The sequence below is a fragment of the Sceloporus occidentalis genome, unplaced genomic scaffold (genome assembly GCF_023333645.1).
Source record: "Sceloporus occidentalis isolate IW3139 unplaced genomic scaffold, rSceOcc1.0.p SCAF_218, whole genome shotgun sequence".
NCBI classification, from domain to species: Eukaryota; Metazoa; Chordata; class Lepidosauria; order Squamata; family Phrynosomatidae; genus Sceloporus; species Sceloporus occidentalis.
In genome coordinates, this window is record NW_028317198.1 from 1313036 (window position 1) to 1339523 (window position 26488).

The window sequence follows — 26488 nt, forward strand, 5'->3', positions numbered from 1 at the left end:
ACCTCTACCACTATTAGTGTGTGCTAGACCCGCGGCACACACGGGTTTAGCACACGTTTACTCTTTTGTTTATCGCACCAACGCCATTCTATGGCGCCGGTCGCGATGATGTCACCTCTTCTCCCATTGGCCGCCAGTCCGTTTTCCCGCCCTTGTCCATTATTTAAACTCACTCCTATGTTCACACAGTGCCCGTTCAAAGAGTCACTATATGTTGCTCTGGGTGCTCATTCTCTGCGCTATATCGTTTGTTTGCCTTCGTTGTGTACCAGACTTTGGATTGTTTATTGACCTCGCTCCCGTGCTGCCTGCCCCGACCTCGGAATCTCCTGACCACGGTTATCTGCCTCTGGCCCTGTATTGTTCCTCTGCCTTGGACTTTCTGCCTGTACGTCTCTGCATTGTGGGTGCATTACCTGTGTTGTCCCGCTGTAACACTTCCTGGGAGGCTTCTAATGTTTGTAGATTATTTTCAAAATTGTTATACTGCAGAGCCCATTGATACCGTTGTTATGCTTGGGACTTTCCATCACTTTGATCTCGGCCGTTGTTGCCGCTAAGTTGGCAAAAAATAAATCTGCTATTATTAGCTGTGACGCTGACAAGGCTTTTGATCATATCTCGTCTTTTTTTAAATTTCACCATATTGGCCTTCTTTTAACAAATCTGTTTCAGGCATTATATAGTTCTCCTTTGGCCCAACTCTTGTGGAACGGATGGAGCTTGCCAAGATTTCTGTTGGGGAGGGGCACCCTTCAGGGTTGCCCTTTAATCGGCACTACTGTTCAATCTGGCCATTGAACCACTGATTGATTAGCCGCTTCGGGCAGTTGAAGGGCATTCCTGGGGGGGGGGAGTTAAGGGTGGTCGCTTTCACTGATGACCTACTCTTGTTTCTCTCCAATCCAAACAAATTATTCCTCCGCTTCTGGACATTTTAAGTGTGTTTTGTAAAGCCTCAGGATTTTAAATAAACACTGCTAAGAAGGAGGTGCTCCCGATCTTTTTTCAAGCCAGGGGTGACTGGGGAGATCCGTTCCCTTTTAGGTGTTCTCTTCCCCTTAAGTATTTGGGATTTTGGATTACCTCCAATCTTTATAAATTAAACATCCCTCCACTGTTCCGACAAGTCGACAATTTGTTCAAGACCTGGGCTAAATTTCCCCTCTCCTTTACTGGTAGATGCCATTTATATAAGATGGTGGCATTTCCCAAATTATTGTATCCCATTCATATGCTTCCGCTTACTTAGAATTGCGCTTGTGAAACTGCAACAATTCGCCTCTAATGAAGGATTAAATATCCCAAATTTGCTCGATTATAATTTGGCTGCTAACTATAGATATGCAGTGGACTGGGTTCTTGATAAACACTGCTTTGCTATTACTGGTTTTGAACAGTGGCTTTCTCCCGATATCAAATTGGCCTCCCTTCTGCATCTGCCTAAGCATTTATAGCCGGATGATTTGAGCTCTAATCCACTCATATACCATACACACAGGGCTTGGATGCAGGTGCGCAAGCGTCTTGGCCTGGCTTTTCTTCATTCTAGATTCATGATGCTGGTCCGAAACCCTAGGTTCCAACATGGGAGGGAGGATCCTGTTTTTAGGAGACTGGAATTAGTTGGGGGTAAACTTGTTGATGATTTTCTTTATTCTGATACGAATCGTACTTACCTGGCAGCATTTTCAAGAGAAGTTCCCTTCCCTCTCAATACACCCACTGTATTACCTACAACTTCATAGTTTTCTTACCAGCCTTCTGGCTGAGTTAACGCTTAAGGATCATGCTAATCCATTTGATTTGAACTAATGTTCCGTACCCTAACGGGCTCCCTCACAATGTCCTTTCTCAATGGGCATATTAGACATGTCATGACGTAGAGTTCCCTTAGACAGGTTATACCCACTTGGAGGAAAGAGTTCCCTGGTATAGACCTTGACACGTTTTGAATTCTAAAGTTTTAGTGTCCCGTTTGTATAGAGAAATGTTTCTAAAAATATTGCATCCTGCTTACATGACCCCGAAGCTTTAGGCAGGTGTGGGATTTGGGGATAGTTCTTGATGTTTTAAATGTGGTGTTTCGGAGGCAGATCTATTTCATGGCTTCTGGGCATGTCCGGGCGTTGCGAGGTTTTGGAGGGATGTTCATAACTTCGTGGTGCAGGTGTTGGGCATTCAGCTTGATTTGATGGTGGAGTGGGCCCTGTTCGGGATTCTGCCGCCCCCGGGTGGTAGACCCGTCTTAGCTAGAGAGAAGGCGCTTTTGCTGACTATATCGGCAGTTAGTGGCCCAATGGTTACAATCCAGTCCGCCGAGTTAGGAAATGGCTCTGAGGGAGGTGAGAGCTAAGTCCTGTTTCCCAAAAATGGTCCACATTAATGAACAACTCTATTAATAGTTCCCTTTATAATGTGTTCCGATTTACCCACTGGTACTGCCTTAAGACCTTGCGTGGAGCCCCTCCAATACGAAGGTTCCAGTCCTCTTGAGCTGCGGGTGCGATGGTGAGGGTTATTCGTTATGATGTGTCTTTGCACCGTAATTCAGCTTGCCTATATTGTATGTTTTCTGTCCCTATAATTTGGACTGTTGTACCTTACTTGATATTGCTGTATGACTGTTGTATTTTTGTATCTTGATTTGGCTCGTCTACATTGTATGCTCCATTTATGTAATGTCCTCTTTGAATAAAAGTTTTGTTTTTTATTTTAATACTCTCTAGCAGGGCTGTCTTTAATGAGGGACAAAATGGACCGATAATCAGCCCTTTGAAGCTGATGCCTCCATAAGTAAAATACTGGCAATGTATTTTTGAGACAGTTGGACCAGGGCACAATCTCCCTCTAAGTGGCAGAGATCTCTCTTCAGAGAGACAGGAGAAAGACGATCTACCCATCTACCAACTCTTCCATTGTCCCAGCCACTTCCGAGAGTCTCTGTTTTGATACATTTGACCCCATTTTGCATCTGCTGGATATCCTAGCTCTGCTCAAGATAAGACGGAGCAAGGTGTGTGATAGCTGGGTGTAATCTGGGTGCTGGGGCAAATCCTGTGGGTGCAATCTGTGAGATGGGGCAACGCCTGGGCATGTAATCCGTGTGCTGGCGCAAGTTCTCTCTCGCTCTGTCTCTCTCTCTATATATAATTACCATTTGTAAGCTATTTAATCTATAACTGCAATTACAGACTTTGTATTTTTTATTCAGATGTACCCGCAGTGCTGTGTTTCCATGTGTTGTTTGTTTGATCCATACCTATACTACATGGAGGGAGGAAAAAAGATGTGATGGGGTGAAGGACCCCACCACTGGTGATGATGATGGGGGAACACCATAGGGCACCTGGACACTTAAGACTAGCCCTGATTGTGACTTGTATGTCCATTTCAGGTCACTCGCCAGACCCGTGCCATTCATTTGCTATGTAATTGGCATTGCATTGCACTCCACCCCTGCCCTAAGCATGTGATGTGAGGACGTCTCACAGAGTCATGGTAGGGTCAGAAGGAAGTAAGACCACACTGAATCTGACAGTCTCCTCCTAATCTCCAGAGATAGTGTGGCAAGTATTTTGTTATTTTTTGGTGTTGGGGTTAAGGGTGTGATTGAATGCTAGGGAGCGTGTGAGGGTCCAATCACAATTAAAGATGGCCCCGCTCTCTAGAGTACTCTCTATGGTGCATAACGTCTCTGATCTATGTGGTCCAAGATCCAGCAAGTGCTATGAGCAAACAGTAGGCAAATACTATGTCTGTCTGTGCCAAGAAAGAAGTAAAGCAAGGAAATATAAATATATATATGTGCATTAGCCTCTCAGCAGAAGAAGATTGAGGTCCACAGAGATTTTGTACTTTTATTTAATGCAATAAAGTATTACTCAATGTAATGAAGATTTACTTTACTGAGTGGGTGGTAGATACACTCGCTGGCCACTTTATTTGGTACACCTGTTGAATTGCAAATCGCTAATCAGCCAATCGCATGGCAGCAACTCAATGCATTTAAGCACGTAGACATGTACAAGATAATTTGCTGAAGTTCAAACCGAGCATCAGAATAGGGAAGAAAGGGGATTTAAGTGACTTTGAACATGGCATGGTTGTTGGTGCCAGATTGGCTGGTCTGAGTAGTTCAGAAACTGCTGATCTACTGGAATTTTCACGCACAAACATCTCTAGGGTTTACAGAGAATAGTCAGAAAAAAGAAAATATCCAGTGAGTCGCAGTTGTGTGAACGAAAATGCCTTGTTGATGTCAGAGGAGAATGGGCAGACTGGTTTGAGATGACAGAAAGGCAAAAGTAACTCAAATAACCACTTGTTACAACCATCTCTGAATGCACAACACGTCAAACCTTGAAGCAGAAGACCACACCAGGTGCCACTCCTGTCAGCTAACAGCAGGAAACTGAGGCTACAATTTGCACAGGCTCACCAAAATTGGAAAATGGAAGAATGTTACCAGGTCCGATGAGTCTTGATTCCAGCTGTGACATTCAGATGACAGGGTAAGACTTTGGCACAAACATGAAAGCATCCAGCCATCCTGCCTTGTATCAACGATTCACGCTGGTGGTGTAATGGTGTGGGGTACATTTTCTTGCCACACTTTGGGCCCCTTTGAGCATCGTTTAAACGTGACAGCCTAACTAAGTATTGTCACTGACCATGTCCAACCCCTTATGACCACAGTGTACCCATCTTCTGATGCCTCTGCAGCCTGGATGCGGCATATCTCTGTTTTTTCCTGTCTCACTACAGTTCCCCCTTTGCTGTGGTTCATTCCTGGATTTCCTTGTGCTCTGCCGTTGGCTTCTGATTCTTGAATTTCGGTCCTGCTCTTAGCTTCAGCTCCTGTTTCCTTTATAAGTTGTGCCCCACCCGTTTGTTATATTTGTCTTAGTCTGCAGTCTCTAGGTATGTCTTTATCTCTGTTCTGTGTTTAGATTTAATATTTAGTTTCAGCTTTAGTGATTTAGTAGGAAGGGTTTAGCGCTAGGACCCACCGAATATTGGAGTACTTTGGCGTAGTGGTGGGCTAAGCATACTATGGCCCTATGATGTGACTAAATCTCCAAGTGTTATCATATAGTCCTAGGCTAGTCCTGTATTTGTGTGTCAGTATTTTATGTACCTTTGCCCTCTCTTCCCTTAATCATCTGAGGATTGCAGTTCCTCTGCCCTCTACCCATGTCCCAGTTAAAATTCATATCCTTGCTTAAAGGAGAAGCGTTGGAGGATCTCAGCTCCTTACTCCATCCCCTGTGTTTCTTGCCTTGTTCCCTGTCCTTTGTTGTGTCCTATACCATGTATGTCTTGTCTGGTTATGTTTTTTGCTCGGTCTCCCTGTTCCTTGCTAAGTCCCCTTTGCTCGCCGAGTCCCCTTGCTTGTTATGTTTCTCTGTACCCTCTGCTATTACTCTGCTTAGCTTCCCTAATCCCAGCTTGCGGCATCCTGCACATTTCTCTGTAGAGCTATGTCTCATGCTTGCTCCATGGATATCACCAGGTTCTGTTTGGTTCTGGACAACATCTGCTGCTATGTCAGGGCCCTGGTTGTGGCCATACAACCCTGGGTGCTCATCACTTGGGGAAGTGTGGTTACCCAGCACCAGGCCCTATCTGACTCCGCTACTGCGCAATATCTCCTGAATACTTTCAATGGGCTATCTGGGTCATTACAGTCATCTGTATGGACCCCGTTTATGACATGGTGTTTTTAAGGATATACCGTATTTGCTCGATTAAAAGACGAGGTTTTTTTCAAATGCTCTGAAAAATACCTCTCGTCTTATAATCGGGGTCGTCTTATAATCAGACCTCAAATAGGTCTGACTATGAGACGACTAAGATCCAGATCCCCCGCGGCTGCAGGGGACCAGGATCCTCCTGTCTCCCACCCCCCACCCCCGCCCCACTTACCGGTACACCGTAGACAACTTCCGCTGCAGCAGGAAGGAGGTGTGGCTAGCAGCGGGGGTTGACTGCGTCCATCGCGCAGACCTTCCCCGGCTGTCAGAGATCAGAGCACCGGTGCGGGGAACTCTGATCTCTGACAGTTGGGGAAGGTCTGCGCGATGGACGCAGACAACCCCCGCTGCTAGCCACGCCTCCTTCCGGCTGCAGCGTAAGTGCGTGGGATCTACACGTCTGACGGAAGGGAAGTCAGAAGCACCGGTAAGTTGGGCGGGGCGGGGGAGTTATAAATGGGGGCATAAGGCATTTCTGGAGGCAGAGTGCTCTGTGAAATGCCTTTTAAACCCCTTAATGCCACTCTGCCTCCAGAAATGCCTTTTTAACCCTCTATACGCCACTCTGCCTCCTGAATGCCTTAAACCTCCCTATATGCCACTCTTCCCCATAATATGCCTTTTAACCCTCTAAATGCCAGAGTGGCATATAGGGGTATAAGGCATTTCTGGAGGCAGAGTGGCACATAGGGGGTCAAAAGGCATATCATGGGGCACAGTGGCATATAGGGGGTATAAGGCATTTCTGGGGCAGATCTGCATAACTGGGGGGCAGGTTGGAAAATAGAAGGAAATAAAACCAAAATATTTTTCTCAATCATAGCTTTTATTAAAAAAAAAATAGTTTAGATGAATTAACATTTACTGGTAAAACTTTTTTCCTTATATTCAGGCTTTTTCTTTTTTTCCTAAATTAATATTCAGATTTGGGGGGTCGTCTTATAATCGAGCAAATACGGTAATTAAAGCAATCGCCTCCTAAGCTCAAATGGTGTTGTTGAAATGCCTTGATATCGAGGCATGCAGTGACACTGGAAACCCAGAGAGCGACCACAATCGCCATAGTGAGAGATGTTGCCTTTCACCATGGTGGCACCCAATAAAAAATAGACCCTTCTGAGAACTCTGAGATCCTCATGCAGGTTGAATACGGGTACTGTATTCAACCATGCAAGTCAATGGAGCCAATATGATTAGTAAAATAAATACAAAATAAAAATAAATAATAAAAAAAACAAATAAAATGTGAAAGCATGTAAAAATAATTCTCCAGTGATGTCACCATCAAGGGAACCATAAAGTAACAAAATGTTAAAAAAAATATATATATATATTATTAAAAAAATATATTTTTATGAGGAAGTCCTAAAAATAATGCTATGTCTTCAGAAAAGTTCTGTTAAAATACTAGCATTTGAAATATCCATGGGGTGTCTAGTTTTCAAAAATGTATGGTTTGATGGGGTAAATTGAATTAGCTGGATTTGAAAAAAATAGCAATACGCTACTTATTGCTCTATAACATAGAAACATTGGGAATTTCTAAATTCAGGACAAATATTGGAATCTATTTAGCAGGGTTTTTCCATTAGTTTATGTAGAGTTTTTTCAATTTCCCACTATATTTTATACGTTTAATTGTAAATGAGATGATATGATCAAACTAATGGTATCTAAAGAAAGCCCTTCTTGTCCTGAAAAAAAATATAATTTGTGTTGGCACAATACATGAGGAAGAAGGAAAGTACAGCTAAACAAAACACGTTAAAAATGTTAAAACTGCCATTTTTATGAAGGGTACAAAATTAAAAAAAACAGTTCTGTCCTTAATGGGTTAAGACTATGTGACCTCAGAGAAAGTAACATCTTGAAATTATTGGAAACCATTCCAGAAAATGTGTGAGGGAGAGATGACTCATCTATAGCAGGCAAACAAATGAACAAAATTTAACAACATTTCGGCAGCTTTGCCATTCCTTTCTTGTTTGGATGCGATGGACGCAGACAACCCCCGCTGCTAACCGCACCTCCTTCCGGCTGCAGCGGAAGTTGTCTACGCGAATTGCGTAGACATCTCCACACTGCCCCGGCTGCACACCGGGGACTCAGAAGTACCGGTAAGTTGGGGGGGGGGGGACAGGAGGATCCAGGTCCCCTGCATCGCTGCGGGGGATCTGGATCTTAGTCTCAGTCAGACCTATTTGAGACGATTATAAGACGAGGGGTAATTTTCTGAAAAAACCTTGTCTTATAATCAAGCAAATACGGTAGTTTTCATGTTAGTATGCATGTGTATCCTGATGCCGCTAATCCTAGGCTTGCCCTGTTCTCATAAAGTATGCTTAAGGAGGAGTGATTGATAAGCAATGAAAACGCCAGGCGTTTACAATAGAGAATCTCCTAGATATAAAATTGGCACCCACTTTAAAACCTGCTGTGTCATACAAACACTCAGCTGCTCACTGCCCATATCAAAACAAAAACACACTGAACCACCACACAACAGACAAGCACGAAAACATTCAAACCAAACAACATCCCTTTCAGGTTCTTTGAAAACATCACCATCAGACATGCATCAAATGGTGGCAATAATTTCACTATTATCATAATATCCCACCCACCAGGGCCATTCAGGTCCTTGCTGACATCTAAGATCGTGGGATCCATTTGACTACTAATAACAGCAATATCATCAAGGGAGATTTCAATATACAGATGAACAATTGCACAGATCTCAATGCCATAGAATTGATACAACCATGGGGACATCTGGCTTTGCCCAGTTGATCAAAGACCCCACGCATACATGTGGACACATATGATATGCTCTAACCACAGAAAGAATGTACACACAGTGTCCTTAAACTCTGTACACCAGCAATAATTGTGCCAACCTTAATGGTAAGGAGGTAGCCATGATTCTTCTATAATTATCTGCAGCATTTGAAGCCCTAGGTCTATGGTCTAGACCAGGCATGTCCAAAGTCTGGCCCGAGGGCCAATTGCAGCCCGTGTTCCGGACTGATAAGGCCCCACGGATAAGTTGCCCAAATATAGATCTGGTTTTTTTTATATATTAAAGGCAGAGTGATTTAACACCTGTTTAGATTTGTCATCCAAGTCAATAAACTTTGCATAAAATAGTTAATTTGCATTTAATTTTGATGGTTCATAGAATGTCAGGCAAAATGGTCGGCCCTCGCACATGTTCACTTCATCAAATCTGGCACTCTTTGAAAAAAGTTTGGACATGCCTGGTCTAGACCATACAATGATAATCAGATACCTCAGGTTGAGGAAACTATGAAAACCTTCCATGATATACAGAAGAGCAGCACATCTGTTAGACAAAAAGCATCTGAAAACAGTAAACTCTAGTCCTATCATCTCTGGACCACAACAATCAGGTCATGTCAGATAACCAGAATCATCTCTGGGGAATGAAAATCTGATCACATATCTGTTCAAATGAGGAAACAACATTTGCTACTGAGCAAAAAGTAACTTTCAAACTCCTCACTAGGACCTAGGCCGTATATAAAAGCTGACCATTATATTTACAGGCAATGTCCACCCTGTGTCCTTCTGACAGAAACCTCTGCTCCTCCACAACTGGTCTTGCAACAAACAACACATACTGCACAGAAAAACGAGGAGACTCCATACTAAGTGCCTGGCTCTGGAATTACTATCTTTCCCTTTTCTGGCCTCCCATTGAAAAATCAATTCCGTAAACAGCAAGAAAATATTTTTATTTTTGTTTTTGGGCAACAAACTTTGTTTTCCAGGCACTCAGTACGGAAAGACATTCGGGAGGCATTTCCAAATGAGGAGGTACCTAAAGCCTCCTAGCCTGACATTTCACCTACAGCTGCATCAACTCAAGGTTTAGGAAGAGATCCAGACTTGATTTTGCACTGCAGTACTTCATAGACTTGGGCGCCGGGGGGGGTCTTCGTGTTCGTCTTCAGAGAAAAGAAAATCTTCGTATTCCGCGAATATTTTCCCGGCCTTGTCTTCTCTTCGGGCGAATATTCGTGGACATTCTTCGTGGTAGTTTTATCTTCGTTTTTCCCCAGGTTCCTAGCAGGGGTTAATACGGGATTAAGAAACACATCGGAGCAGCAGCAGCAGACGCTTTGGCGCCATGAAGGTACATGTGTGCGACTGTATTGGTCGCCGGCAGGGGGCTCATCTGGCATCAACGAATGAAGTACAGAACTGCAGAATGCACTTTATTTGTTGATGGCAGGTGAGCCCCCTGCCAACGACCAATACAGTCGCATACACGGATCCCCTTCCTCCCAGCCCAAGCTGCTCAGAGCAGTTGTTTGAGACTTAGACAAACACTCTGAGGAACTTGGCCTTGGAGAAACGGGGCTTATTTATTTATTTATCATACACACACATCCAGAAATGTTTAATAAAAGAATAGGGATTTTATATTTTTAATTCGATTTTAGACCACTTTTAAATACATGCCTAACATTTGATACCTATTTATGGCATACTTTCCAACAACCCAACTTTTACGGGTCAGGACTGGAAAAAAGCAGGACTGTCTCGAAAAAGTTGGGTCTGTTGGCAGGTATGCGGATGGAAAAATGTGGGACAAGAACTAAAAATAGCTTAGGGTTAATGTACGGTTATGTTTAAGAGTAGTAGTACTGCACTGGTTTGGTTAAAGATGTATTATGTCTAAATAATAATTTAATGTTAAATTTAATGGGTGTTAAAAAAAATAAGGGAGTTAATTTTATTATATTTTTAAAGTTATATTTATTTACTTTATTATATTTATTTATTGTTTATAGTTCTATAGTTATTTATAGTTCTACCTACCTAGCTATACCTAGTTTAGCTAAATTTGATGGGACAGGACTGGAAAAAAGTCCCGAAAAAGTTGGGTCTGTTGGCAGGTATGTGGATGGAAAAATGTGGTTATAGGGTGAAGTGTGAGTTATAGCGTTAATTGTAGGCTAGTGAGTGTAGAAGTGAAGGCCAGGGCAAATAACAGGAAAGGTCCTTGTGATTTGTGAATTTTACGTGTATGTGTGTTATGTTTGGTTGGTTGTGTATCAGACGGAAAAAAAATAAAATGAAAGATTTGCTGAGAAAAAGTAGATGATTGAAAAATGGAAAAGGTAAATGAGTGGGCAATTGGCGACCCACTCACCTGTTTCACCCCAGAGCAAAGCATCCAAACACTGTCAGTCCTAGACGTTTAGCAGCGGACTTCCAGAGCTCAGACACTAGGCCCTAGCTTAAGCTGGCTACTCTGGCTGAGGTAGCAGGCGTTGCCACACCGCAAACTGACGCTGCCAGGGGTGAGAAACTACCCTTACCATTAGGGACATTTTGGGCATGACTCTAGCCAGGAAGTGAACTGGCAGAGAAGAAACGCTGACACCACCACCAGCAGCATTGGAAAAGGTTAATGAGTGGGCAATTGGCGACCCACTCACCTGTTTCACCCCAGAGCAAAGCGTCCAAACACTGTCAGTCCATGATGTTTGGCAGCGGACTTCCAGAGCTCAGACACTAGGCCCTAGAGTAAGCTGGCTACTCCGGCAGAGGTAGCAGACGTTGCCACACCACCAGGGCTGGCCCAAGACAAAATGCCGCCTGGGGGGAAGTTTAAAATGCGCCCCCCCCATTATCTACCCTTCCTCTCCCCCCTCCGTACTTACCTTTCAGCAGTCCTGCGGTGAGTCTCCCTGCTCGGTCTCGGTGCCGGCTTGTAATGCTGAGCGCCGGAAATGACGTCATCTTCCGGCGCTCAACATTACAAGCCGGCACCGAATTATTAATTCAATAGAACTGAACAAGAGTCAGTACACTGTGAGAAAAGGCAGGCTGAGGCTTACTAGTCTCACACAGAACAATCTCTCTCTGTAAAGCCCGGATGCAGCACAGCGGTTTTGCCAAAGCAGTCACAGCGAAAATAAATAGATCTCTCAGGCAAGCTCTGGTCTTATAAAGGCGGTTTCTGAATTAAAAAAACAGCAACACAGGCATTGGATGAGACCCTTAGCGTGACGTCACAAGAGCGAGCTGATTGGACAGACGAAGATCAGCTCACTCAATCTGTCTCCTGTTTGAAAATTTGGTGGTTGTGCCGCAAAAATGAAGAATTAAACAGTTTACGCAGCGCTTAATACAATACATAAATTCAAGGGATATGACAAGACAAGAATTGACAGACTAAGACAAACCGATACATTCGAGGGAGAGTGTTGTGCGTCTTCGTCTACGTTTTACCGGCACTGTAATTCTACGTTTCTTCGGAACGAACATGAAAACGAACACGAAGAGTGCCCGAAGACGAATGCACAAGTCTAGTACTTCACCAATGGATACATACATCCAGAAGCATGGTGGGACTGAATGTGATATGGTAGCAGCAGCAGTAGTGGTAGGTCACTGGAAATGAGTATACACTAGACTTGTGCATTTGTATTCGGGCGAACATGAAAACGAAAACGAAGGGTGCGTTTTCATTGTTCAGCTTGAATACAGAACAAACTAACATGGTGGCGGCAAAACGTATACGAAGACGAAGACACACAACACAAGGAATCTTCGTTTTCTTCTTCATTTTCTGATCTCCCTGGTCCCTTCCTCATCTAGCTTACCTTATCTATGCAGCATTACAGGGGTTAACGGGAGCAGAAATCCATAGGTCGCCGTCAGGAGTTAAAGGAACATGTGAGCGACTCTATGGGTCGCTGGCAGGGGCCTCCTGACTGTGAACCTACGGATTTCTGGCTCCCATTAACCCCTGTGATGCTGTGTAGATAATGGGAGTGGAAATTCATTCGCCGTCAGGAGTTAGAGGGCCGTGCAAGCGACTCAATTAGTCTATTAATCCAGAGGAGGCCCCCTGCAGGCGACCAATAGAGTCGCTCGCACAGCCCTTTAACTCCTGATGCGGAACTTGGCCAATAGACCAATAGAGTTGCTCGTACGGACCTTTAAAATCCTGCCGCCAAATCCTGCTGCTGCGTAGTGAGTACTGCGTTAACCCCGTATTAACCCTTTCTACAAAAAACAAAAAAAATAAAACTAACACGAAGAATGTACACGAATATTCACCCGAACCGAACACAGGAACAGGAGAATATTTGTGGAATCTGAAGATTTTTTTCCCCACGAAGTCGAACGTGAAAACTAACATGAAGAGTTGGCTGGCACCCAAGTCTAGTATATACTGGCAAATATCCAACTCCACAATACAGGACACTGAATTTCCTCCAAAATTAAAAAAAACATACATCCAGCTATTTGATGCAACTAAATTTCCCCAATACTGAAAAAAATAAAAAAATTGACCAATGACCACTTCAGAGTAAGGAAGGATTTAGGAGCAGCATCAGCATTAATAGAACACTGGGCTTGGGCAGGCCCTGGAATATGACACATGCAGCCCCTTGGTGCAGGGCTGAATTTCCCTAATATTACAGAAATTAAAAAGAATTGTTCCTAATAATTACAATGTTAAAGACAGAATCTTAACTGCTTGGCATCCATGTGTACGGGATAAAGATGACATCAGTGTTAGGATTTTATCCTAAACTATCTGCCTATGTAGAGGGATTGGGAGTACACTAAAACAAATCATTATACCGTATTTGCTCGATTATAAGACAAGGTTTTTTCCAGAGCAAATGCTCTCAAAAATACCCCTCGTCTTATAATTGGGGTTGTCTTATAATCAGACCTCAACTAGGTCTGATTATGAGACTAAGATCCAGATCCCCCGCAGTGATGCAGGGGACCTGGATCCTCCTGTCTCCCCCCCCCCAACTTACCGGTACTTCTGAGTCCTCGATTCGGGTAGAGCTCTACATGCTGCCTGGACTAAGTACCGGGCAGCGTATAGAGCGTATAGGGGACTCAGAAGCTCCGGTAAGTTTGGAGGAGGGAGGGGGAGGGAGTGTTAAATGGGGGGCATAAGGCATTTCTGGAGGCAGAGTGCTCTGTGAAATGCCTTTTAACCCCCTTAATGCCACTCTGCCTCCAGATTATAAAACAAGGTTTTTTCCAGAGCAAATGCTCTGAAAAATACCCCTCGTCTTATAATTGGGGTTGTCTTATAATCAGACCTCAACTAGGTCTGATTATGAGACTAAGATCCAGATCCCCCGCAGTGATGCAGGGGACCTGGATCCTCCTGTCTCCCCCCCCCAACTTACCTGTACTTCTGAGTCCTCGATTCGCGTAGAGCTCTACACGCTGCCTGGACTAAGCACCGGGCAGCGTATAGAGCTCTACACGCTGCCTGGACTAAGCACCGGGCAGCGTATAGAGCGCTACGCGATTCGCGTAGACAACTTCCGCTGCAGCCGGGAGGAGGTGTGGTTAGCAGCGGGGGTTGTCTGCGTCCATCGCGCAGACCTTCCCCGGCTGTCAGAGATCAGAGTTCCCTGTGATCTCTGACAGCCGGGGAAGGTCTGTGCGATGGACGTAGACAACCCCCGCTGCTAACCGCACCTCCTCCCAGCTGCAGCGGAAGTTGTCTACGTAAATCGCGTAGAGCTCTACACGCTGCCCGGACTACGCACCGGGGACTCAGAAGCTCCGGTAAGTTTGGAGGAGGGAGGGGGAGGGAGTGTTAAATGGGGGGCATAAGGCATTTCTGGAGGCAGAGTGCTCTGTGAAATGCCTTTTAACCCTCTATACGCCACTCTGCCTCCTGAAATGCCTTATACCTCCCTATATGCCACTCTGCCCCATAATATGCCTTTTAACCCCCTGAATGCCAGAGTGGCATATAGGGGTATAAGGCAATTCTGGAGGCAGAGTGGCACATAGGGGGTCAAAAGGCATATCATGGGGCACAGTGGCATTTAGAGGGTTAAAAGGCATATCATGGGGCACAGTGGCATATAGGGGGTATAAGGCATTTCTTGGGCAGAGTGACAAGCCAGGGGGCAGATGTGCATAACTGGAGGGGCAGGTTGAAAAAAAAAGGAAATAAAAACAAAATATTTTTCTCAATCATAGCTTTTATTAAAAAAAATTGTTCATATAGTTTACATGAATTAACATTTACTGGTAAAACTTTTTTCCTATAGGGTCGTCTTATATTCAGGCTTTTTCTTTTTTTTTATAAATTAATATTCAGATTTTGGGGGGTTGTCTTATAATCAGGGTCGTCTTATAATCGAGCAAATACGGTACACGGGAACCCTGAAGCCACAATTTAGTTCAACTAATCTTTTTTAACAAAATATGCATATTGTGATTAAATAACACAGTCAAGTGTCAGGAAACATATGACCAAACACACTGACACCCACACCCATCAGGACAGGCTCTGCCACCCTGACAGCAGCACACACAACAGGACAGGATTTGCCACACCGACACCGAAGCACACACTTGGACAGGCACTGGAACACCGACACCCAAACACACACACCAGGAAAGGCTATGCAAACATCAAGTCAGTGTTAGGCTAGGTTTCCACTTGGGTTTTTTTTGCTAAAAACGCCCATAATAACGCCAATTCAGCCACACAGCGTTTTTTTTGTGAAAAAACGCTGCGGCTAGATGTTAGCTGTTCTTCAATAGGAAATCGCACAATGCCATATCCACTTGGCGTTTTTCCGTTTGGCGTTTTTTCAGTTCTCTTTGGCGTTTTTCTGCTTTTTTGGGCTCTGTGGCAGTTTTTCAAAATCGCAGCATGTTGACACTGTTGATGTTTTTTGGAAGGAAATCTTGGCGTTTTTCTCCAATAGAAGTCTATGGGAGAGAAAAAAACTCCATGAAAAAGCCATTTGGGTTTTGCCTTGGCGTTTTTTATGGCATTTTTTTCCACAGTTACAATTCAGAGGATGGACCCAGTATCTGTGTGTCCTACGAGAAATAGGCTGGAAACAAACAGTTTCACACAAAACAAAGTTCATATTGAATTTTACACCATTTGGAACAAACATGCCATTACAAACAAACATACCCAACTGGATCCTGCGTGCCAAAAGCAACAGCAAACAATTTGCACCATCATTTGGGGCCAATCTTCCTAGAGGAGCAGACATTCGGAATAAAGCATGCCTTACAAACCACAGAAAAAAGACAAAAGGGTCCGCCGGGGCGTGTTTAAGTAGAACTCTACCAAGGAAATGACATCAGGAGAGGGCAGATACTTGCCATTTATCCTAATCCCTTTTAGCTGGGTGACAATTCTAACGTGTAAAGGCTGGAAAAACTGCCTAAGGTCAAAAAAGCAATTTCCACAGAAAGGCTAAAACGCCAAAACGCAGGTAAATGCAGTGGCAGTTTTCTTGGCGTTTTTCCTGGCATTTTTCATCAAGAAAATAACGCAGGACAAAAACCCAAGTGGAAACCTAGCCTTATACCTGTTACTCGATCTACACGCTGCACTTCCTTTCAAGATCAGGACTACTCGGCGGAAAAAAGGAAACTGGAAGTGGCGCACGGTCACCATGTTTTTGGTATCTTCTGAGGGCGCCACCATTTTATTGGTGGGTTTTTCTCCTTATGGCGACTCTTCCAGAGTACAGTCCAGAGTACAAAAGCTGGATGGTCTCACAGAATTACTTCAGAGGCAAGTTATTTTCCGGCTCATCGCAGATTCCATACGACTTTGTCAGCAGCAGCTATCTACTACTTCAGCATCTTCTCCTGAACTGCCTGCAGCTAGTTTCATGTGGCTTCTAGAGTCTTCAGCTCTCTGCCTGTCACTTCCCAAAAGTTATAGAGGAGATCCTCTGCAGTCTCTGCCTTTTAGTACTCAACCTCTACTGTTCAGTCAACATGCAGTCTGGTGGCCTTCATTATTACTGTCTTCTTAAGCGGGAGGCCTGTATTTCTCCATTCTCCTTTTGTCAAGCGCGACCCGTGCCTGTCGGGTAAGGAAGCGCAGTACCTTGCCCAAATGTCTCCCGGCTCTGTGCACAGAGCCCTATCCCCTTTACTTATCTCTGTAGGCTCTATGCCAGCTGAAGCTGCAGGTGCGCGCACGCCACGGCGTGTGAAGAGGCCTCAGGCATGCCCCCTGGAGACATCACAGCCTGACTTAGTCACCGGGAACATTTAAAAGGCAGTTGCTCATTGCTTAGTGTTCTGTGAGTTCCCTTCCTACTGTTATTTGTTTTTGACCTTGGATTTAACTGTTTTGCTGCCTCTCTGATCCCTGTCCTCGGTTGAACCCCCTGCTGGTAATTTGGGATATCTTTCCTGCATATTGGGCTCCTGCTCAGAACTTCCTATCACCTATTCTGTCTAATGTTGACTCCTTTAACCAATCATTTCAAACTGTATTCAACAAACCTGGAAGGAGAGAGGCTGCCGAAAGTGAGCTCTTAAAGTTCAGACAGGGTAACAGAACGGTTAGACAATATGCCGTTCAGTTTAGTATCCTAGCGCTGAAGACAAACTAAACTCCTGGAGCCCTAAGGGCAATCTTTAAGGAGGGTCAATGGTGTCCTTAAATATTCTCTGTCCGTCCAAGAGGCACCTGCAGATTTCAAATGCTTTGTTTCTGCATCCGAATTGACAATAAACTTAGAGTAAGAGTAAACATCTCCTGTACCTATTTCAGTACCATCTGTTGCTAAGGAATCAGTTCCCCCTCTTCCTACTCCTTAGGTGGAGCCCATGGAAATTGGTAGGGTTACCAGACTTTCTGAATCAGAGAAACTTAGACACCATAGATAAGATGCTTAGACCTGCTTAGATGCCAATGAGAAGAACCCTCTAAGCGGGGTATATTTCTCTTCTTCCCCCTGAAGATTAACAAAACATCAACCACTCAGTACACTTTTTGGTACAAGTATCCATCTGCTGGGAGGGCCATTTTGTATCTACTAAAGCATCTGTTTATTCCAGAGCAGCATGATTTTTCATGGATAAAGAATGGGCTCTTTATAGTACTCCCAGAGTACTATACAAATTACAACCCTTGGCTATTTCGCCATTTGATGAACCTTCTTTTGGTTTCAAGTTGAGTCATCCAAGAGTCTCAGTTCACCTGAGGGCAAAATGGCAGCTCCCTGCCAACAACTTATGCCGACCACTTCCGCATTTTCTTTAGCATCTTCGGGGGAGAGAACGTCATTGCAGCACCGCCATTTTGGCAGAAGTTGCCAGGTTATGTCCGTGTAGATGTGGATGAAGGAAGAAGATTAAAGATTGAAGATAGAATAGAGAAGAGAATGAAGAAGACAGAGTGTGTGAGAGAGTGAACAAGAATGAGAGTGAGTGTGAGTGACAGTTTGAGAGAGAATGTGGGCACCGGGCAAAAATGTTGTTCCCGAATTAAAAATGTCCCTGAATTTTCGGCTGAACTGAATGGGCAGGGAACGAAATTTGTTGCCCGATCTTGGCCTAGTTGCACATATGTAGAATTTAATGTCATTAGTCATCTTAAAGAAAAAATATTTTCCTCTCATTTCTATGCTCAAGAGGGTATTCCTCCAATCCATACAGAATAAATAGGGCAGCTTATTATCAATCATATATAATATAAAAAGTGAGCAGAAAGAAAAGCGCACTCGACCATCATGTAGAAAATATTTAAAGTAAGTCTGGTAAAGTGTAGAGGTATTATATTTATTAGTCGTTGTAAAAATCCATAAAGTGCAACATAAAGACCAGAATGGAGATAAACATTTGCCACCTTGTACACCTGACAGCGGTAGCACATTATGAGCTCATCTCCGTTTAAAAGTATAACATTTTTTTTTTACAGAAAAATATGCCAACTATAGGGATTCCCCAAAGACTAACACCAGAGCTTTAAGCTCATGCCTTTGGAGTTTTTTTTCCCACCTCCTATCAATCAAAAGGGGACACTCCCGTTCCCCTTTAAAAAAAAAAGCAGCCAACTGCGGCGTTCTCACATATGTCTTTGCATTTGCAACCTGGAAGAAGCCTTCCCTGATATTGCTGCAGGATTAACCCTCCATACAAACACGAAAAACCTTCACTAGTATGCATGATATGCGCAAGAATTTCGGAGGAATTCTGATAAACAACCACTACATAAAAACCTGAAATTATATCTTCCCAACACCTGCAGAGGCATAAATCAAACATACTCTGCTACTCTCTATCCAGCAGGTAAGATTTAACATGTTAAAATATTTTTTATTTTTTTTCTTTACACAAAATGAGAGAGAAGTTAAAAGATCTCTTTATAATTATCCTTTGTACATACCCACAGGACACAAAATAAACTTTATCCCAACATAGGAGACAGACATATGAAACAAACATAAAGTCTGATTTAAAAGTCGGTCTCCCCGATTCATCCCTTGTATTAGTAACCGAGGTAAGGAACGTATGTTCATTCATTAACCCCTTCTTCTTAGGAATACTACATATGTTCTGGTCTAAAGCAATAGACTAATTCTGCGGTTTCCTTTGGCTATAAAGTTGATGTATTCAGTACTATAGTCAAGAGACTAATTACATTATTTGACTCTGGCAGGGCTATCTTGGTTTTCCTACACCTCTGAGTAAGCAGCTTTCCAGCGGCGCATGACTGCTAAATCACTGCATACTATATTATGTTATTTTATATGTATTTTAACATTATATATTTACCACACATATATGTATTTTGAGATTTTATGTTGAATGTGTTCTGGAGTCATTTGACCAATGTTTTTTTAGTCCTTGCCAGCTATATCTATCTATCTATCTATCTATATATATATATATATTTGAATTCTTATCCGTAGCGCATTTTTGGTGTTTTTTGGAGCTGCTTATTTTACCTTGAGAGTCTTTTTCTCCCTTATTTTACAATGGACCTCCTTACCTTTTGGCCCTTCTCTGCCTAGTAATCCTGATGAATATAACTGAGACAAATTATGGAGCCCGCCGAAGCAACAGAAGCCATAACTGCCCTCACTCAACAGCTTGCTACCCTGACACAGACCTCCAGTAACAGGTTGGATAAGCATACCCTGCCCCTGAACACCTGGTCCACTCTGTTGAACACGCAGAGTATCATCCAATATGGCACCATGCCCCAGGACCAACAAATGTGCTTCCTTTTCACCAAATACTATTGCTTTATTACCTCCTGTCAGGTGTTTAACCTCAAACCCTGAACCTATGCTACAGATTATATGAAGGTCCAAGCCCTGATTTGTTTGCTCACTGATGAATCTCAGAAATGGACACATCACGTACAGTGCATTTGGATTCCTAAGCTCCATTCCGCCAGGCTAATGTGTGATGATCTCCACAGAGCAACTATTGCTACTATTGCAGTTGATGCCATGGAAGAAGGCAGGCATCCTGCAGACGTTGTTGGCATCAGATGGTTAGCCATTAAGTGCATTTGGAATGGCCCAGCCTTTCTGGATTAATTTAGACTTTCAAAGTTACTCAAAGTAGAGAATGCTATAGTGGGTAGATTGCCAGTCTAGACTGTCAAATTCTCGACTTACAGCCTTCCACGCCACCCAGTCATCACTTTACCTGTGTCCACACCTGCACAACTCCAACAGAAGAGCCAATGCAAGTAAGGGTAGCTGTTATTATGAAGAAAAATCATGGACTTCTCCTTAATCTGTTTCTGTACTGTGGCAAAACTGAGGCCTATGGTTCGTGATTGCAGGGCATGCAACAATCATCAAAAGGAAAGCTGCCTTCAGAATAACTAAGCCCAGTTACCTTAACCGGTTATTAACATACAAGTAGGGGACGGCAGCACCTTGGGAATCGGGCCCTGTTACCCATGAGGTCGCATTCCTACAAGTCACCATAGGCCCCACCATCAGGAATATGTAGTGGGCTTGTCTCTGTACAAAATCTATCTCTAAGGAGATTACAATAAGCAGGGGAGACAAGTGGAAGACTGCTTTTCGATCCCAATATGGATATTTTAAGTTTACAGTAATACCATATTGTCACGGAGCTGGCTAGTCCGACCAACTACCTCCGCTGTCTTGTGCTCCCTTAGCCTGGGACAACACACACTTTCCCCGGTTTCCCAGTCACTAGCCGAGACTCAGTGTAGGGTATAACATTCAGAACTCTTTATTGTACACAGGCACAGGTATATATATCCATATAAACACATCAACACACAGAATGAGACGTCTGAGTAACATAACCGCCCCCTTTAGCTGGGGGATTCAGGTCTCCTAGGAACAATAGGGGAGATAAAGGAATTAGCCTCTGATATCTTCCACCGATAGTCAGGCAGGAGCCCTGGCTGGGCACCCTGTGGAGATAATCCTGTCTGGTACACATAGTGGGGCAGGAGGCTATTCTAGCTGCCCAGCAGTTCCAAAAGTAAAACCTGTATGTCCTGGTACTGGGCCTGGCGGTGTGGGGGTAAACATAGAAACTGGGTTCCAGGGGAACGGGTGGTTGGGCTGTATAATATCCACAGCGGTGTGCCTGAAGGGACGAGTCCGTCACACATATGGTCTCTGCAATGCCCCTGCTTCACATCAACACTTGTTTAATAGTATCTTTAGAGACATCCTAGATCAGTGCAAATGGACAAGAAACTTTTCATTTTCAAATTTTGTTTCCTGCCCTTTCAGTCCGGACTAAACTCAGAGGACTTTTTCTATTCTGATGTCACTCATCCAGCTTAACACTCTCATGCTCTCATACTCTGACCCAAGCTCTTGTTTCAAGCAATCGTTTCTGTGTCCCTGTTTCCTTTCCTACAGCTCTGCCTCTTGTTTTGCCTCTTCTTGTTCTCCATTCTTCTCCGTGAACCACGAAAAGAGACAGGGATGCAGAAGCGGTCGGCAGAGAAGGTAGGAAGACATTGAGAGAGAACGAGAGAGCGTGAGAGGGAACTTGAATAAGAGTGAAAAACCTATGTAATACCAGCATAACTGTGGGTCCCTCATCATTTTCAGACATTTGTACAAGTTGATGTGATTGTTTTAATTTTGTTAAAATTAAAATGTAAATTTTTCTCTGCTTTCAAAAAAAAGTCTATAAATCAGTATGTGACTATATACCTTGAATTCTTATATTCCCCCAGTCTGGAATCCCACTGTGTTCAAGTATGCTCTGTTCTCTATCATTTGCAACAATATAAACTGTAAGTGAAATTACAGAAATGTGTCTTCGAGGTATCCATGGTGGAATTATTTGGTTTCATAATGTCCCCTAATCACATAGAGATGGATCCAATAAAGATAACACCCATCCTGGAATGGCTACAACCCACAAACAGAAAAGCCGTTTTGTGGGAAATTAATATGAAATTTTTCTTGGATCATCCAGCCAATCAAAACACTCACCTCCATGCAGACCAGAGGCACAACACTTGTTTTATACCCTAAAGAACTTCTTAAGCAATGCTCCCTCGCTCTCTCAGACCCACAAAAGCTGTATGTACAGGAAGTTGATGATCAGACGCTGGCATCAGGGTTTTTCTCCCCCAAAGGCTGGCTGACCTTGCTGGCCAAAATAACAATGTGACCTTCGTAACGATAAAGCGATAAACATGTGTTGGGCTTCTCCAGTTTATAGCACCCGTGAGAAAGTATGTCTTTCAACCCAACATTTATGCTCTACCAAAAAAACAAGATCTAAATACATAGGACCTTTTGTTATTGAAAGGATGAACAGTCTATAGCACATCTACAACTACCTAGTTCCTACAGGATCCATTCTGTGTTTCATGACTTCTTACTTAAGCCCTGGGTTTTCAGGGACACCAGGCATCACATCAACCCCTGTTCTGGTTGATAATATGGAGTACGAGGTAAAAAGGACCATGGACAGCTGCAGAGATTCATATATTGGAAGGGAACCCACCACTCATGTTTATGCACCCATGTTAATTTTACTGTCCCATAGATGTCACCCTGGTTGTCAGAGTCATCCCCGGAGGGTGCTCCTAAGAGAGGGGCCATGTCAGGACCGTGCAAGCAGTGCTCATGCCACCCAACATTATCTGCTTGTGGCATGTCACCTCAGAAACAAAGAGGTTGCGTGGTCGGCAACCCTTGCTACCCCGTGCACTCAAACATACTCCTACTGGTAGTGTGACAGCAGTAGCACCTGTCTCTCTAAACACACGGGCACACATACTTTGCACTCCTCTTAGAGACCTCTACTCCAACACCTTGTTCTAATAATTAGGGTTTCCCTAATTCTTGTCTACGTTATTTGAACTGGAAATTCATGGTCAAACTGACTTCTGTCCTCTTTGTAGTAACTACCTTCCCAAATTGCCATCTCATAACGAGTGTAAATCTTGATTTTCAAGATTGTTAGTGAGTGTACAGTAATATTATGTAAAGCATATAGGTAATCTCAGACCTACATGTTTGATGATTTACATGTATGCAATTTAGATATTTGTTTTGTTTATCTAGAAAGCTGTCATGTCATAAATAAACATAAAAAGTGGTTGTAGTCACCTCTGTTTAGAGAAGCTGAACTATTTATTTCTCCAGTAATAAAGGAAGACTCAGACTGCTTTCGAACGGTATCGTTCCACATTCTTCTAATTCGACTCTGAAAAGAAAAAAAAATAGGAACAACTAGTGGTAAGTGATGTTTATCATTATGTTTTAGAAATAGATACATGTATATTTACTAAGGTTTGAATTGTTAGTTGCGCCAGAGTGTGTAAAAACACTAAACAGGATTTAACAAAGCAAACCCAAACAGTAACTCAACTCAGTTGCGTTTACCTGAGCAAATCAACTGCCAAAAGACAAAAAATTGTTATACGACTTTTATTTAAATGTCTTTAAAATAAATCTAATGTAAAGGCACTGACTTTTGATTGGTAAACTTATATAATATGAAAAAACACCATATTAACAACATTATGACTTATTTGTTTGTGTTTCAATTTGCTAATTCACAACAAAAATATTGATGGTAATACGTCTCCAACGTTTACAAACCCCACTTGTGCTTTGTCAGGATAGTAAAAAGCAGTAAAACATGTGATTACAAAATATCTTATCACAACAAACAAATCTACAATGGCTTAAATTGGTGGTATATCTGAGGAAATCTATACCTCCACAGCTTTGAAACATACAGTAAGGGCTGTAAATATTTGGACACTGACACAAGTTTTGTTATTTTGGCTGTTTACCAAGCTACAGTTAAATAATGAACATGGGCTTAAGGTAGGGTGACCCGACGTCCCTGGTTTCCGGGGACAGTCCTCGGATTGAGGACACTGTCCCCGGACATGTCCCTGGATGCAGGGCCAGATTAATTTCAGAAGGAGCTGTGATGGAACCCTCCATCACTGGGGCCCCTGGAGAGGCCTGAGAGCCAGCCTCCTACCTATCGACTATGTTTTGTTTTTTTATGAGAAGTGTTGCTTTGACATGTTAAATGTACTACCTCTTTGTAAAACACTTAGTAAATGTCTAATTGGTACTGGTATATTGATAGGAGAGGATATTAGTGAATCCTTGCATTTTTTTTACAGTCAGTGGATCGTAGATTATGCTCAATGGACCCCATAGTCCAACAGACTTGGAGAGACTTCTGTGTGTGGACAAAGGGGGACAGTTTCTACTGATTTTCCCCATGGTTTACTACTCAGAGTCTCAAAACTGTAACGTCAGCTGGACATCCTGTTGTAGGAAGAAGGCTGATTATTGATTGCATAGGTGTGAAGTGTTTCTCCTGTCATTGTTTGAGTTAGCCTTTGTTTTAAGACCCCTTGTAGGTATGAATAGGTGTCACTGCTGAATACCTAATTATCAATTACACAACAGGTAGCTGTTAATCCTGTGAGTTCCTGTTATATCTGTGTCCTGGCCATTGTCTGTCTCAAGCCAATTATATGTCTATTATCATTCCACGTCTACGTCCCCAATTAATGTAATTATTTATGTCTCATGTGATCCTGTCCTTCCCCCGGATATTGTGTTGCAGGATTTGATCTAATTACTTCCTTCCTGACATGGTAATTAGATCATGTAATATTTGTCTTGCCCTTTTTCTTACCTGTGTATATATATAGCTCTGTATTTGGTTTCAATAAAGGAGTCCTGTTTCACCTCAACATGAGTGTTGCCTGATGCTTGGGGTGGGCTGCTATGTTCCTTTATTGTCCTTTTCAGGACAATAGCCACACTGTGTAGCTAAGCTTCGGATAGCCACGGTGCCAACGCAGCTCCGGTGACAAAGAGTGCGAGCAATGCAGAGGGAAGCGGCAGTCCCTGCAGAAGTCTGCTAGTGGCACAGAGTGATCTGCAGTTCAGGTAAGGAGGTGTGGTAGGGTGTATGAACGAGTTTGCGTGATTGAGGGAATGAATGAGTATCTGTGAATAAGGGAATGCATGAGTATCTGTGAATGAGTATATGAATGAGTGAATATGTGTATGATAGCACGGGTGTGTAAGTGGGGGGCATGGCACAGGGAGGCTGTTTGAGACTAGCATGGCAAGTCCTATGCTTTCAATCTGGGTGTTGGGCAGGTCCTGTTTCCAATCTGGGTGCCATGGCTGACATGATACTAAAGCAATATGCAAGGGGGTGCTGGCTGGGGGCATCACATAAATCAATACTAAAGGCCGGCTGGGTGGGATAAATATACAATGTGCAGCTAGCTGGGGGCACATCGGCCATGTTTTACATATTGCTGACCAGCCCAGATAAAATGATGCCTTGCAGTATTTGTCATGATTCCACCCTGCTAGCCTGGACCATGCATAATTATTTCGCTGTCATGTCCTTCTGCTACCACTAGTGGCCACCCTCCTCCCTCTGGAGTGCTCAGAAGCAGATTATCAGTTACAGCTGCACCCATTACCTGATTGAAGCCCTGCCTTTAAAAGACCTGCCCTGCCCTTCAGTCAGGGCCTTTGCATTAAACTGCTTTGGCCCTGTACCTGACCCTGACCCTGACCCTGTGTTGTTCCTGCCGTCTGCCCTGCCAGTGGGCATCCTCCCTAGAGACTTACTGCCTGTACTTGCTGTTCCTGTTACCTTCGTTAATACAGTACCTTTCAAAGTATTCTGCCTGTGCTGTGTTTCATTGCGCCTGTCTGTACCATCCTACTAGCCGTCATGCATCGTGGGGTACAGACAGAACCCCTTGTATCCCCTGCAACTGGACTCCTACCCAACCTGCTTACCAGGGTCATGACCGTATGGGGGATGTATAGACTCATGGAAGGAACAAACTAGGCAGATATATATCCCTCATAATGCAGGGAATCAATACACAAGGGGGGCAGCAAGGGACATTACATAAATCAATACTAAAGCGGGGGGCAGGCTGGGGGCGATACACAAGGGGACAAAAACACAAAACCGAGTCAACGACAAAACAGTGTATTGGTGTGGCAGAGCCTGTCCTGGTGTGTGTGTGTTTGGGTGTCGGTGTGGCAGAGCCTCTCATGGTGTGTGTGTTTGGGTGTCTGTTTGGCAGAGCCTGTCCTGGTGTGTGTCTTGGTGTGGCAGAGCCTTTCCTGGTGCTTGTGTCGGTGTGGCAGAGCCTGTCCTGGTATGTGTGTTTGGGTGTCGGTGTGGCAGAGCCTGTCCTGGTGTGTATTTGGATATCTGTTTCCTTGCACTTTACTTACTGTACTGATGTACTTTCAATCCCATCACATAAGATTCTATCCTATGTGCCTCGCACAGTAAAGGTGGATGCAGAGGTGTTAAGATTCTGTCTATTTTAATCCTTAGCACCAGGCCCATGATACTATCAATCTGCCCAAAAGATTCTAAGAAGTATTTTTTTTTTATCTCATGGACAAATGTGAGAGATAACATATATATCATAC

General features: G+C 43.5%; 1 protein-coding gene across 1 annotated transcript in view; it reads left to right on the plus strand.

The window, feature by feature from the left end:
• LOC149277333 (uncharacterized) overlaps positions 1–26488 on the plus strand; it is a 191164-nt gene that overhangs the window by 162365 nt on the left and 2311 nt on the right. The window contains exon 11 of the mRNA XM_089503047.1: positions 21428–21517. Coding sequence (XP_089359173.1) covers positions 21428–21517 — 90 coding nt within the window. The remainder of the gene's footprint in view (positions 1–21427; positions 21518–26488) is intronic.